Source organism: Mus caroli, chromosome 8 (genome assembly GCF_900094665.2).
Source record: "Mus caroli chromosome 8, CAROLI_EIJ_v1.1, whole genome shotgun sequence".
NCBI lineage: Eukaryota > Metazoa > Chordata > Mammalia > Rodentia > Muridae > Mus > Mus caroli.
The window spans coordinates 80,556,790-80,572,383 of NC_034577.1; the positions used below are offsets into that span (position 1 = coordinate 80,556,790).

Sequence of the window (15,594 nt, forward strand, 5' to 3'; positions counted from 1 at the left end):
CAGAGTAAGTAAGTAACTGGAGAGGCTCCAATAGCAGGAGTTTGTGACAGTGGCTGAAATCTGAATGAACGCAATGAGCTGATGACTAACTTTGTACAGTGCAAGATGGGGAAACCAAGGCACTGATCAGACTAACACCCAAGGGTGCCCAGGAAGAGTCTTAGGGGTGAGGGCAGCTTCAATTCTCTTGGTGTTCCAGTTGATGCCAACCTCCACCTGCTTTTCTTTTATTTAACTTTTTTTTTTTTGGCCTGCATATATGGCAGATTCCCTAGAACTGGAATGGGCAGGAGTGAGCTGCCATGTGAGGGCCAGGAATTGAACCTAGGACCTCTGGAAGAGCAGCTCTTTACCACTGAGCCTTCGCTCCAGCTCCAAGTTGCTGCTGTTTTGGGTCTCAGTTTTGTCATCTGTCAAATGGATTTTTGTGACTCATATACAAGATGAGACTCTTAGAAATGACCAAAGTTTGGGATACGGAAGCAGACCTACAGGCCCACAAGATCAGTCTCCTATCTCCAGTTGTGAGCATCAGGAATTAGGATGGAGAATTAGGTGGCTGCAGTTAAAATTCACCCATGCTCCCAGGGGGCATCTAAGTCTTCTATCAAAGGGAGCCATGATGACACTCCATCACTCCTGTCCCTCACCCATATCCTGGCAGACTGTGCTGTGTCAGGATTTAGCTGTGCTTCATGAGGTTAGGTGAGGTCTACTCTGGGTCCAACAGAGGAGAGACTGGTGTGGAGCTTCCAGCTTTGTGATTTGAGTGTCTTCAAAGCCCTCCACAAAAACAAAACAAAGCAAAACAACAACAACAAAAAACCCCAAACAAACAAACAAACAAACAAACCTAGATAAATGTCTGATTCTAAGGAAAGTGGAGGCCACCATACAGAAGAGTACCTGTTCTTGGAGGTGTTTATGAGGCCCTCACATTCAGTACCTTGGTGTCTTGATTCACACAGGGCCCAGCCAAGACTACACACCATCCATGATGAGTCTTCATTCAACTTGAGTGCAGATGGATGCAGAAAGCCGGGAAATGCCAAATCGTATGTTTGAACAGTTGAGAGGAAACCAGACTCAGTAAGGACCTAGGGCCCTGGAATTAGCTGGTGAATTTTTCTTCTCTGTGATTTCCTGGCCCTTTTCTGGATGTTTCTATCTACCCCAGGTTCCTTGGCAGTTGGTTTAAAGGCCGTGAAAGAGAGCCATACACAGACTTGGGCTTAGCTATTAAAATATCACCCACTGCTGATTTGTATGGAGCCAACACTAGGTTTATAGACATAGGCTCCCAGCCTCTGTCAGTGGAAAAGGACCAAACTGTAAGACTAAGTTTAAAGGCACATCCACATGCCACAGGGACAGCAGAGTGGCTCAGGGAGATGTACCCTTAAGGGGTGTAAAATGAATGAACCCAAAGGGCTCCTGCAATGTTTTTAGACTGCAGTTAAAACTTAACAAATTTTAAAATGTAAATTATCTGGTATTCCCGATTGCACAGGATGGGGGGCCAGCAAGGAAGAGACAATGGGCTGGGATTAGATAATTTACTTAGGGCTAAAATTCCAGGAAGTTTGTGTTGATCTGGGCCTCTCTGTTGTTACTCTTTAGCTCAAATCTAAATCTTTATCTTCCTATTACAGTCGAGAGGACGTTTTTTCTACTTAGTCATTTTTACAGTTGTAATTTTTACCGCTTTCATCAAATAGAGCTGGTTAGATTGGCAGCTCTTAGCACTGAGATGGAACTAACGGGAGGGCCCAGTGGGTCCTGTTTTGTTTATTCTAACAGTGCAGTCTTTGATCTAAACATATTTCCTGGGGTCTGGACCAGATGACCTAATTCCTGTCTTATCCTTTTCCATGTCTCTGTGCATCTCAGATTGCTGCCTCACCGAGGGACCCTTTGAATTCATTTTACTGTTCCTTCCCCTACTTTGTTACCATCTCTGAGGTTTGTTTCATTTGGGGTGGAGTGTGTAACTCCCAGCAAAGGACCCACGGCTGTGTTTTTCTAACAGAGCTGCTAAGTTTTAACGGAGTGGGGGCGCTTTTCCTTTTTTTTTCTTCTTTTATACATCTCTTTCTTGACATTCGCTACATGCCAAAAACAATAAGCAAATAACCTACTGCTAGAAGTCCACGTTAACTGCAAATCACTTCGGACTTTCTGTTTGAACACTTTTAAAAAACAAATATATAACTTTAAAATGCTGTTGCCTCCCCTTGCCCTAACAGCCGTTTGTTAGGCTTAATCTGAATTGAGAAGCGTGGATTCGGGAGTGGGGGGTGGGGTGGGGTGGGGTGGGGTGGGGGGAACAAAGCCCAAAGCTAGCTTCCGTTTATCTTTAGTTGATCTTCCAGGCCCTTCATTCCAGCTCTCTACCCCCTCCTCGCAGACTCCCCGCGTGAGGAACTTTAGGTAGCTTCCGCCGCAAAGGTGGTAGCTCCTTTTCTTACCCAGGTCATTGTCAATCAACTGTTTTTCCAAGGGTGTTTTCCGGGAAGGGAGGCTCTTACTGGGGGAGGGGAGAAAGGGTGGAGAGACGTAAAGGAGTAAGAGGGAAAGACACATGGGGTTAAAAAGCTGATATTAAGGCCTTAAGGTTGGTACATTTTGGGCCATTGACACCACTAAACTTTTAGGTATATTTAAAATTCACATTTAAGAATAATGGCATCTAAGTGAGTATTTTTGGTTCAAAACTTTTGTGAATTCAATTGTCTTTGCAGATTGCAGCAACCCTTCTTAGTTCAGACAACCCGGTTCCAACTAGGTTGTCCCTCAAAGTTCCAGAAATGGAAAAGGAGGCTCGGATGGCAGAGTGATAGAGGAAAGATGGGCCAGGTTCGATCGCATAATCTGCTGAGAACCCACCCAGTTACTTTGTGAACATCAATCCATTTCTCTTGGACAGGGCTGAGTTTTGACCATGCGTGTTTAGCTCCGGGCTGCGGGCGCTTTCTGGGTTTGGAATAGACGTAGAGGGGGAATAGAGTTAGTGATCGCTGCATTACAATGATCATCAATCGATATAGATAGATGGGGACAAAAGGCGGGAGGAAGGGCGCAGAGAAACCGGGACCGCGATCTTATCATCGAGGCGGCCTCCGAAAATCTGGCTGAACCCAAAGCAACTTTAGTTCGCTTTAACTTGCTTGCAGAAGGCCCTAGAAGGGAGCTTCAAGGACTAGAGGGGAAAGCGCCCGCCCCTGCCCCCTCGCGGAGACGGCCTCGCAGCTCTGTGGGCATCGCGGGGACGCGGGACCTGGAGACACGGCGGGACTACGGCAACCAGGGAGAGCGGGCCCAGCTGCAGCGCGGTGAACGGGGAGGGTGGCAGAGGCGCTGTCACTGCCTGGCCCCTCGTGGTGGCCGCAGCCGGGGGACAGCCCCGACGTCCCCAGGCTTCGTGCCGGGACCAGGAACGCCGCCACCCCCTGGACAAGGCGAGACCTGTGAGGAGATCGTGGCCTCTCGGACAGCCCAGCGTCTGGCCTCTTAACCCAGTGCTCACTCTGTGGGGAAGGGGGTGTGAGAAGGGGGAGGGGGATTAAAAAGAGGCTGCAGGCAGGGTGACGGGAAAGGACCAGGAGGTGAACGAGAACCAAGGCATCTGATCGGTTCCCCCGCTGTGTCCACCATCTCTGACTTGGGGCATGGGGGTGCGGGTGGGCTCGCCCCGAGCGATCAGGCCAGAGAGAGCAAGGGCTTTTCCCCGGCTGGACCTGACGCTGGAGTCAACGCTGTAGGGACCCTTGCGGCTCTCTGGGCTTCGGAGTCTAGGAAAAATCTTGGGGAAGAACGGCTTGGGATAGCCCAGGCCTGCTGGGAGCTTCTGCTGGAGTCGCCCAGGTTGGCTCAGGTTTGTCAGCCTCCCCTGAGCACAGCCAGGTTCCGTGAGATTCATCACCTCCCAGAGACAAAGAGAGTTCATAGACCCCTGGGCAGATAACTTTCACCCTGCCTATTGCCACTCCAAAACTGTGCTCAGGAGTAAAACATGCCCTTGGAACAAGACAGAAAGGAAGACGACTCAGGTTAACTTGGATGATGAACTATTTCAAGTTGCTCCTACAGATCTGTATAATAGATTTTTTTGTTGTTGTCGTTTTAAATATGTATGTGCTTTTAAATGTGTAAAAGACCAATTAAATAAAGAAAAATTTCACCTCCTGGGTTGAGGCCCAGTTTCTAGTCAGATTATATAACCCTGCTGCATGGGGAATTCTCCAGCAATGCAGCTCTCAGCTGCCTGAAAAAACATGCCACGGAATCAAGTGAAATGGAACTAGAATAGTTAAATCTTAAATCCACTGATCCAGTTTAAAGGATGGACCTTACCTGTCAAGATGAGGTCTCCAACTTCAACTAATGCCACCCGCACCCCCGAAGTGGAGTGGGAGAAGACTAGAGATGAGTATACACTCCAAAACAAGAAATGGATATAGTGGAAATAGTTAGGTTGCCAGATCTCAAAAACAAGCAAACAAAAAAACAAACAACAAAACAAAAACAAAAAAGCAACCAAACGGAAAAAAAAACCCAAACCAAAACAAAAGGCAGGCCCATGCATGCCCAATTCTGTTATGCCTTTTACAATTTTTTCTTATTTAGAGATACTAGCTCACAGTCAGAATTTACAGCTACCTAGGGAAATGTTAAACTACCTTTAGGGCTCTGGCTAAATAGAAATGCACTCTACAAACACAGACACAATATGTTGTTTTATCTGTTGCAAAAAAAATGTATTTGATTACTTGAGTAAAATTACAGTATCTCTGTTGTTAGTAAGTATTAAATGTTAAAGAAATTGGAACCCCCCCACTTCAACTTTCCAAGAAAGTGCATGTAACAGTCCATTTTTTTCCTTCCATACCTAATACAAAATAAACCAACACTATACCTGCTCTTGATCAAGAGGCATTTGCTCTTGTAAGGAACATATGTACATTTTAATGAAAGTGATATTTCTTATTGTATATAGAAGAGCATCTACATTTCTCCACTGAAGGTCGTTCAAGATGCTATCGTTAGCAGCATTGTGAAATTCCAGCACACGTTTTCTACTGTGAATATACCCTACAAGGCCAAAATGCTACGTCTCAGTTTCAACTACCAAAACAACACTTGTGGTTTTTTTTTTCCCTCTAAAGAATTCTGCGTGCTTATTACTGTACAGAAACTTATTAACATTGAAGACAACTCAAGTAAAAAGCACAATACAAATAGTTCAAAACGGAAATGGTTAACTCTCTAAAACAAAACCAAAAAAAAAGCAGGTTGAAGTTTAGAATCAAAATGAAAACAAAACCAAAAAACAAACAAACAAACAAACAACAACAACAAAAAGCCCTAAGCCTTTCAAATGTTCAGCCTGTACTTAAAAGTCCTTCCCTTAAATCTGTTTGGAAAGATTAGACAATGTGTTTGCTGATAAAATTTTCCAGCAGGATCAAAGTGTACATTTATATACAGACTTTATTAGAGATCTAACGTATCACGGAGGCATTGCATCAACACCAGATTCATATTAAACTGGATATAGAAAATAAGTTAATGCCGGATTAAGACCGCCTAGCAGGGCAACTTGCGATTGCCATAAATGTTACAGCAAGCTTGGAGCACTCTAGTCCATTAGTATTTAGTCCAAAATACAGAAGACCAAAGTTAATGCTTGCACTCTGTTTGCAAAGCAAGGTTATAGCACTAATAAATAAGCTTTCTTAGAACTCTAGAGGTTGAACAACATACAAAAGAATGTCTTCATAATGGAGTTCATAGTCCCAGGGGCCAGAAGGTAAAGGGTGGGGGGAGGGGCAGGAGGCAACCTCGGGCGACATTCTGAGAGGAAACACTCTGGCAGCTTTAGCTTGTGACTATCTCTTTGCTGTCCTCCACGAAGCGGGTGAAACGGAAGTTGGTTCCGTTCTCGCTGCTCGCCATTTTCTCCAGGCCAGCCAGAGGCGCACTGGGTTCCGAATTCCCCATTTTTTCCACGTTCCCTGTCAGCCCACTGATAGGTGAGCTGCTCCCGCTGCCCAGGCTTCCAGGAATTGGAGGGATGCCGCCGTTCTGAATGACAGAGATCTCGTTGGCCTTCATGGCCAGCCCGTTGGACAGTGCTGCTGTATACTGGTTCCAAAAGCTGGACGGATCCCCGCTTCCTGACCTCGCCGCCAGATCCTTCTGGAACATTTCTGGGAACTTGACAGGATTGCCTCCTAGAAATGTCATGGGGCCATCCACTGAGAGCCGCCGGCCCCGGCGTGCAGGGGTGCTGTTCCACATATGGGTGCCCATGTGGACCTGTAATGTGGGTTGGGGAAGAGAGAGAAGAAACAAGAGAGAGAGAGCCAGGAGCTTAATAGCCGATTCTGTCTCAACTCATATCCCAACACTCCGACAAAGCAAGTGGCCTGAATGTCTATTCTTATTACAGGACAGACAGGGGAAAAGACACCAGGAACCATCCACTCCCATGGTCTAGTAATAACGTGTTTGCTCTCTGCAGCACTGGGTTGGCTCTCCTCTTCCTGGCTAACTCGCCTTACTTACTCTGTTTTTATTACCTGTATTTAGTTTATAATGGCCTCAAGCAAGCCAGGCAGTCATAGATAGCTCCTCGCAGGGTTAGAATTGTTATGTCCACTCTCATTGCAGTGGTAAGTATTGTATCTGACACTCTTTACCCTGTAGATGTCCTTTTCAGATGGGAAGAAAGTAACCCTCACTGATTGCCCATTGGAGGGCCTTGCGCAGAGAGAAAAACCCAGAAAGTAATTATTCATCCCACATTACTGGCAGCAACCTCCCGAGGAATACTCTGTCAACAGAAAAATGTACACAGCCAGAGTGCTCAACTGTTGCTCTAGAACGAGCATATTTGCTTTATTTCCAACACATATCAGTAGGAAATGTCGTGTAATCAATTATCATAATACCCATTAGGTGAGGAGTGATGTTACTGTTTCTAGAAAAATAAACCATGCTAGACTGGGGTTATGAAAAATAGCTGCATACGCCGAAGAGAGCCGTAGAGAGCTGTAATTATTAAGTGATATGGGCAGTGTGCAGGCCACACGGAGGTCTTTAATCAATACCCCATGGCAACGCCAGGCTGTCTGATCTGGTAGGTAAAGCAATTCATTTGATGCACTTAAGCTAGACAGCAGAGAGAGGCCTGCTGCTTCGCTTAGGTACCAAATTATTCAAGGCGTTGGGACAGGCAGCAAGCTACAGGCTGCCCTCGTCCCTGCCATGATCCTGACCTCACAAGGCTCCTCCATGTCTCCCCCCTCAGCTGCGTGGAGCAGGTCCCCTTTCCAGAACCTTCTCCCTGACTACGCAGCTGAGGGCTCCAGGAACATGTGCTATCATCAACCAAGGGCATGGGGAAGGGCTGAGGGGTGGTAGGGGGCGGGCAGAGCAGGTACCTTCAGATTGCCTTTTGTTGTGAATGCTCTTCCACAGATAGTGCAAGCAAAGGGCTTCTCTCCAGTGTGAGTTCTCTCGTGGATCTGCAGGGCACTCGAAGAAGAGAAGGTTTTACCACACGTGTTACAATAGTGCTGTTTGGGAGTTCTCCGGGGCAGAGCTGGGAGCAGAACTGGGGATGTCGCAGAGGATGACAGAGGCCCCTGAGGGACATGACTAGTGGGGGCGTCCTTACTGTCCTGAGGAGAAACGTGTACAAAGCCGTTGACCTCTGTTTTGATGAGAGATGACAGCGAGTTGGCGGGAATCACTGCAGAGTTCTGATTGGGGCCGAGGTTGGAACTGGGCTCAAAGAGCTGCGATGGCAGATCTCGCATCTGATGTGTCAACATGTGCTGCTTCAAATTACCCTTTGTGGAAAAGCCACGATTGCAAACTGTGCAAATGAACGGTCTCTCTTTGGTATGACTTCTGTAGTGAATGTCCAAGGCACTCTGACAAGCAAAGGTCTTGCCACAAATGTCGCAAGCAGTGTTCTTAAATTTACCCCGGTCTCTGAAAGGGAAGAGGATTCCCAGAGAATCTTCTTTGATGATTTTCTCTGCATGACTAGAAGTCAAGTCCAAAGCACCCCCGTTCACTGGGGTGGGAGACAGACCATTGGCGAACTCACCTGGCCCCACTCGCTGTGGCTTTTCCTCCATGCCGGGTGACTTGTGGAATTCTTGGGTGCTGTTGGACGGGGACAGAGCCTGCATGGAAGAGGTAGACTCTGAGATGGCTGGGCTGCCTGCACTCTGGCTCTCCATGTCGCCACCCACTGAGGAAGAGTCGTTTGTCAGCACATCCCCTTCCACGGATCCGTTCTCCACAGACTTCAGGCTGGCCTGCAGCTGCTCCGCCAGGCCAGCATTGATCATCTTCATCTGATTTTCCAGAGCAGCGATGCTCGACATCTCGAGGGGCAGAGGCGAAGATGACAGGCTATCTTGGGAAGCGTCCGCTGACTTGGGTGTGTCCGGGATGCTGCCCTCAGGACACTCTTCCATATTCTCATCTGAGAAGTTGTCTAAGTCGTCGAAATTTTTCTCATCAAAGGAGCCTGTGTCAGACTCCATGGACTCAGGGTAGTTGTCAGGGACTGGGGTGTTGGGGATCTGGCCTCCCATGTGCATACGAATATGTTGCTGGAGGACCACTGCGTTTGTGAATTTCTTCTGACAGATGGGGCAGGAATGCTGGACTCTGAGTGGGGGCATAGCCCGATGGACGCTGTAGTGGGTTTTGAGGTTCCCTTTCGTGGTGAAAGCCCGGCCGCAGATCTTACACTTGAAGGGTCTCTCCCCAGTGTGTGTCCGGTAGTGCATTTTCAAGGCGCTCTGACAGCTGAGAACCCGGTGGCAGATGATACACTCATTGGGATCTGTGGCCTTCTTGTCAATGTTTTCTACCAGTTGCTGCAGCTTAGATGTCTCTGAGGCCTGGGCCGAATCTAAGAGTCCCCCAAAAGGAAACTTGGCCTTGAACTGCTCAGACATGAGGGGCAACAGAGGGTTGGTGAAGGTGGTCCCTCCTGGACCACCGTCAGCCACTGGGGAGTTCAGAGTACTGTTGCCCGCTGTGGGGACGGCGGAGCTTGCCATGTTACTCTCTTCACCCTTGCCACCAAAGGGTGGCACAGCAGACCCTTCAGCTTCCTCAGGGACACCACTTGGGTTTCTTGTGGCCAAATCAGGGGCCCCAGAGTCACTTTTGACTGAGCCTTGGGGACTGGCAGCAGAATGGCTAATAGGGATGGGGGCTGGCTCTTCCGTCTTGATGAAGGGCGTGAGGCTTGGGAGAGTTGGAGGCAATGGTAGGCCGACGGAAGTGGTCAGAGTGGGCAGGACTGGCTTGGTGTCTAGCCAGCTGGTAACTGGCTTCTCTGGAGGGATGGACATGCCGTAGGGGATGCCGGTGCTCGTGGGGACATTGTCCAAGTGCTCCGGCACAGGGTAGGGGTTCATCTGGATGTGGGGGTACTTCTCTTTGTGGCGCTGGAAGTGGACTTTCAGGTTGCCCTTAGTGGAGAACCTGTTCCCACAGATGTTGCACTTGAACGGCCTCTCTCCAGTATGGGAGCGCAAGTGGATCTGCAAGGCACTGTCGCTCCCGAAGACCTTTGCACAGAACCTGCACTTGTGTTTAAAGAATGCCTCGTCTGAAGTACTTTTCGCTTCAAAGGCAGTGACATTTGGTGGCTTGCTTTTTCTTTGCTGGGCCAAGGCAGACAGGGAGTTCAAATCTTCTGCGGTTGTTGCAATGTTAGGCAAAGGGGTAGGGAAAACAGCGTTAGCTGGGGTCGGCTGAGGTAGAAGTGGGTTAGATGCAGGACTCAACAGACTGCTTATTGCGAATGCTGGTGAGGACGATGCTGAGACGGCCGGGGAACTGACATGGGAGGCACCAGCATTGGAAGCCACTTTTTCTGAGGACGGGGTGGGCACTGTAGCCGTCACTATGCTCATGTTGGGAGAAGTGCCACTACTGGGCGGGACGATGGAAGTGCCGGAGCTGCTCTGAGGTAGCTGGACGTGGGGGAGCTGCTTCACACCGCTGATGTTGGCAGATTGGCTAGCAAGGCTCTGTGCTAATCCAGCTGCCACTGCCAGCTGTTGAGACAGATGGGAGCTCAGTGTGGTCAAGGGGTTGGCAGATGTTCGTAAAGTACCTTGAGACGGGATAGAGGGTGCTGCCGGCAGGTCTGCGCTCTGAGAAGCCAGCAGCAGTATTTGGTGACGTATTTGCTCTATGAGCTGCAGCTGGTGAATCTGCTGCTGCTGCAGAGCCAGGAGTTGTTCCATGAGGGTTGAGATGAGCAGCTTGCCTCCGGAGGCCCCCCCACACCTCGCCTCCTGGGAGAACTGGGCCACCGCTACCTTGGTGCTCTGGAGATTCTCAATGATGACGTTGCTGTTGATCACCGAGAAGTTGCCCAGTGTCGTCAGGTCCCCGAGTTGAGGTAGAGAGGTTGTGATCGCTGAGGTACCCGTGGAAGAGCCGCTGTGGCAGCTCGGGGTGGTGACACCGCTCAGAGTGCTGCCACCACTCCCGCCGCTGCCGCCAGTGGTGGTGGTGGTGGTGGTGGTGGTGGCAACTGGGACCTCCACCTCCATGGACTCTTCCCTGTCAAGCCCCTTGGGTTCTGAAAGGTCGCTGCAGTCTTCTTGGTCTGCTTTATTCGCTGTGTCTTTCATTTGGTCGTCGGGATCATTGAGAGACGGGCCAGGATGGAAGGTTTTTGCTGGGGAGGCTGGACTTTCATTGACAATCAAAACTAATTGATTCTTAGTGCAGCTCTTTTTATGGAGCAGAAGGTCTGATAATTCAAAGAATTCAGCGCAGCACCGGCCACAGACATGGGCATCCTTGCTCTTAGTGGGGCGACTTGGTTGACCTTTCTCTGTGTCCCCTACAAACATCAAAAGGTGCAGGGTTAAAAGTGAAGCGAGGACAGACTGTCAGTAATGACTTGAAATTGATAGAAAGGGCCATAAATGTTTTCTATCCGCTAAACTCCAAATGTGACACGCCCCCCCCCCAAAGCCAGGCTGTGTTTCTTGGGATGCTAAGGAACTCCTGTCTAGCTGGTATTTTGGATAGTTAAGGCCTTTAGATAATTCATCAAAATATAAAATACCATGAAGGGAGGACATTGGTACATAATGAAATTCTATAGCAAAATATTGATTTCCAATATTTTATACACCGATTGTCTACTTGCCGGGAGAGGGTCCCTCCAGCACACTGAGGACTTATTAGGCTCTTGAGTTTCTGTCAACCTTATTCATTTTCAACTGATGCAAAGATATCTATGACAGTCTGTTCTGTCACTAAACTAATTTGTAGTCGTTCAGGTTCCAATCAGTTGTTGACAAGGGGGAAAAATGCATATCACCCAGCTGGGGACTGATGACTTCAGAGTCACCTTAAGTCCCTGCCTGGATCCTGAGCTGGGGGGCCCAGTGGTGACAAACACAGTTTAGTCCCATCAGTAACAGACCCGTTTCGACTTCAAACCAGAAAGCAACACCCTCACAGGCAAAATTAAAAGAATGCAGGATGGTTGGTTATCCCTCACAGGCCTGCCTGGTACCTATGTATCCCACCCCAGTCGTGAAGTTTTCAAATTCAGGATTGAGCTCAGCTGCTCATTCTCCTAGGTAAAGAATATATGCCACCATGCTCCACATGGCTAGGTTCTAAATAATTCCTCAAAAGTGGTCTTTCTGTCTCTAAAAATTGGCGTGGCATCCACAGTTCTGCTAAATGCTAGCTGAAGAAGAAGGTGCTGAGAGGTACTCCCTTCCTTAAGAAATCATGCCCGCCCACGGGAGAGTTTGGCAATTCTCGTCTGAATGCCTTTAAAAATACTTTGCCTTTTGGTGTAATCCATTGTCTAACAGATTGTCCTGAATACATTGCATATACATATACATATACACGTACATACACATCACACACACACACACACACACACCCATCCATCCATCCATCCATCCCCCTATTCATATCCCTTGATTATTTGGCTTTACTGGTTTGCTCAGATGTCTTCTCACTAAGATCCATTTGTAAATTAAACATCGAAATCTCCAACTCCAAGCTAACATCCTATTCAAAGACAGGATGGCGTCCCCTTGTTTGCTCAGCATGGGGAACACCAGCTCCTGGTGTACGAATGGTGTGTGTGGTCATCTCCAAAGGCTGTGAAAAAAAACTGTTTAATTCAAGGATTACCTCCCCTCATGCTTTTCTACAGAGCTGAATCAGATAATAGGTAGTTTCCATGACTTCCAAATTGAATCTTCTAGAAAACTTGCAGGAGGAAAAAAAAGTAATTGCAGATATGAATACATGGAAAACCAAAATGCTGCCTACCCCAGAAATCCCAGTCAACCCAGAGCGCATTCAGAAGAGCCAGAGGTTACCTTTTTGGATTAAGCATCTAAAAAGCTCGGAAGAGTTTTGCATTTCAGAAAATACAATTAACACCTAAACAGTCACTTGTGAAATTCCTGAACTCTATCTGCCTGGAGTGATGAGGAAGTTGATTAGGGCCCCTGGTAAAGTCTGCTGGCCAGAGGAGAGAGGGGACGCGTGCACTCTCCTCACTGGCATAGTTATTTTAGTGGCTGAGTTATATTTAATAAGCCAGCTTTCCTAATCCCCGTCTTTAAATCTACACGGGGTTATAGTGCAACATGCATTAACAACACCAAACAAATCGCAGTTGTAGCAGAAAATACCAATAATGATCCAGTTTTAATTTAATGTTTAATCATCCTAATTGGCACCAGATTCCCATGCTCGATGAAGGTGCTGTTTTAAGCACTTTCTGTCTCTTCTCCTGACTTGAAATACTACAAACAAAATATTAAATGAAATTTGCTAAAGTTATCCTGCTTCACGCGGGACAAAAAAAAAAATGATGTGACAAAAATTCAGTGTAAAGCTTCGTATTTTGACAACTGATTTTAAATGATGCCCCCATTTCAGATGCTTATTTTAAACTAGGAAATGCAATTCCTAATATATTCAACAGAAATGTTATTTCTTTCTCTTTGCACATTTCCATATGTAATGGCTATGTTTCCATCTACTTTTACAGCCAATTATGAAGGAACAAAAGCTATTCTGTTTGTTCACACATTTTCAACAAAATGCATTAAAACTATTATGTCAGCATGTTCTATTAAGCTCTGCATTCAGTGGAAAATACTTTTCAACCAGCTCACATTTATCAAAACATAAAGCCACTTTAAAACACAGTTTTGCTTGGTCAGCTGGGCTTAGACAAATAATGACAGATTCAGAACCAAATAACCAGCAAGGGGAATCAGAAAACTGACTTCATCAATCGTACACATTACAATGTGGCTGCTTCAAATATTTAGCACATCTGTGCTCACGGTTAAAGGGCATTTTAATTCTTTATAACTTGCAAACATCTGATATTCTCATAATATATAGAAAAAAAAAAAGCTAGGTTACACTGATTTCTACTTCCCTGCACTGGGGTTCTGCATTCGTGCCGTTTCAAGACTCACTTGAGAGAATTTTCAAGTTTTTCTACCTGAACATTTTTATATTTAGGATTATGCTAATTAGATGGAAAATAAAGAGGCTTAGAAATAAATGCCCGCTTGCTTCTGAGAGAGAGAGAGAGAGAGAGAGAGAGAGAGAGAGAGAGAGAGAGAGAGAGACCCTTTTTAAAAGTTGGCCATATTTGAGCTTCGATTTTCACAATTTAGCAAGCTGACATTTGATCGCACTGTACCATCAGCTAATTTAATTTCCTGATGTTTATGAACAATCTGCTCCCTCCCAAATCCTGGCATCTATTTTGATTCAGCTCAGAAGCAGGTGTTGCTACACTCTACAGTGCCTAACTTTAAACCATTCTACATGGTGAACAGAATTGCAGCGAAAGTAACTCCAAGAGAAAGAAGACAGACCAGGAAAACCAGCATGGATCTTTAGCCCCAGTTACTAAAAGGAATGACTAAAAGTTACAATTAGATAACAAGCAGGCAGAAACACACACACACACACACACACACACATACACACACAGAGCCCTGTGTTCTTGTATCTCTTTAAATAATCTGTTACACAGGATGGCAACTGGTGACCTCCTTTTAGTAACTACAGTTCCCTTGTTCCTCTATTGTAGTGAAAATCACATTCCAGATTCTTTTTTATGGATTTTGCATTCACACAAATTTCGTAATTCCAGTCAGATAGGAACATTTACAAAGCAAGAGCCCTTTTTTCCCCTCAGCAAACCCCCAAAAAAGATGCTTAGAATTTCTGTTCTGTTTTTGAAGGAGATGTTGTATCATTACCAAATTGTCACTTCAATTCCAGATGTTTAAGCTCTGGCTGAACTATCTAGGTACCCAATTCAAATTTGTCACTTTTTATCCTCTTAACCAAACACAGCAGAATTTGGAAGCAGGCAAATGAAGTGTTACAGCCTCTCTACTCAGAAAGCAAAAAATAAAAACTATGCCTCGCACAGAAAGGTTCAGCCAGCCAGGAAAGAAGAGGAGGAAAACAAAAACAAAACAGAAAACAAAGCAAAGCAAAACAAAACAAAAAAGTAGAAACCAGCCACCAGGCTCTACCAGATTTAGTTTTCTTTTTGGGAGCGCCTCAGAAAGACACTTAACACTACTTGCCAGTACCTTAAGACTACATTAGCATTTCTTAATAGAACTCAAACAATAGTGGACTTGGGGCCCCTAATTTTAACAGGCTGTTCCTTCCCACAGGCCTGCTTGCAGAGGCGATCAGGAACATATTTGATTGAGTGATGCTATATCTTTTTGTTTTATTTTTTTAAAAGCAGGATCTGAATGTCCAACTTAAGGTTCCAGGAAAAAAAAAAAGCTGTAAATACAACATATGCTGCGCATATTTTCTGTAATGTCTGAAGTTCCTTTTATGCAGCATGCAACCAAATGACAAATGAACTGGTCCCCTTCAAGTTTACAGTACCAGCCCTGATTGTGTAGAAGGAGACAAGAGAAACCTCTGGAAAAAAAAATAACATGGACAAGATACTCCACTTAAAGTTCTGGTCCAGGCCCACCTCTGGCTCACAATGAAAGGGGGAAATGTCTTCCCTATGGATGAATTAAAGTGAACACTAGATGGGGATCCAACAGCAAGGGTTTGTTCACAAACTACTCTGCGGCTTTCCTATTCCAGTGACGCGTAAGAGAGAGACTCCTTAAGGCGAGATCTAAACACTGACTACACAAACATTGGCAAAGTCACAAGAAACTAAATCCCTGTTGTTGGAGGGTGAAGCTGAGCCGTGGGAACTACCTGTCAATCTTCCCCTTTGGGGGTCTGGCATCTGGGGGTGGCGGGGGAATAAGGTTAGGAAAAGAAGCCAAGCTGATAAGGAGAAACTAAAATAAACTACCAAGTTCCTGCTAAGTGACTAGCAAGACTCAAATTGGGGGTCACCGGGAAGACACTGAAGGACACATTATGATCTGGACCTTGTCACCTCTGCATGGGAGGAGGCTGGCAAAGGTTAAAACAGCTCTACACGTCCAGGTTTTCTAAAGCCTGGCACACCAACTTTTTTTCCTTCTT

General features: G+C 46.4%; 1 protein-coding gene across 4 annotated transcripts in view; it reads right to left on the reverse strand.

Moving 5' to 3' along the window:
• Positions 1-4,735: 4,735 nt before the first annotated feature.
• Positions 4,736-15,594, reverse strand: part of Sall1 (spalt like transcription factor 1) — a 16,954-nt gene continuing 6,095 nt past the window's right edge. For 3 of the 4 annotated variants that reach the window (XM_021170654.2, XM_021170655.2, XM_029480708.1), the window contains exons 3-4: positions 7,446-10,897; positions 4,742-6,318 (exon numbers count right to left, since the gene is read on the reverse strand). In XM_021170654.2, the coding sequence (XP_021026313.1) occupies positions 5,878-6,318; positions 7,446-10,897 (3,893 nt within the window). In that variant the 3' untranslated portion in view covers positions 4,742-5,877. Of the gene's footprint in view, positions 6,319-7,445; positions 10,898-15,594 lie in introns of all 4 variants that reach the window. The other variant, XM_029480707.1, reaches the window with a different exon arrangement.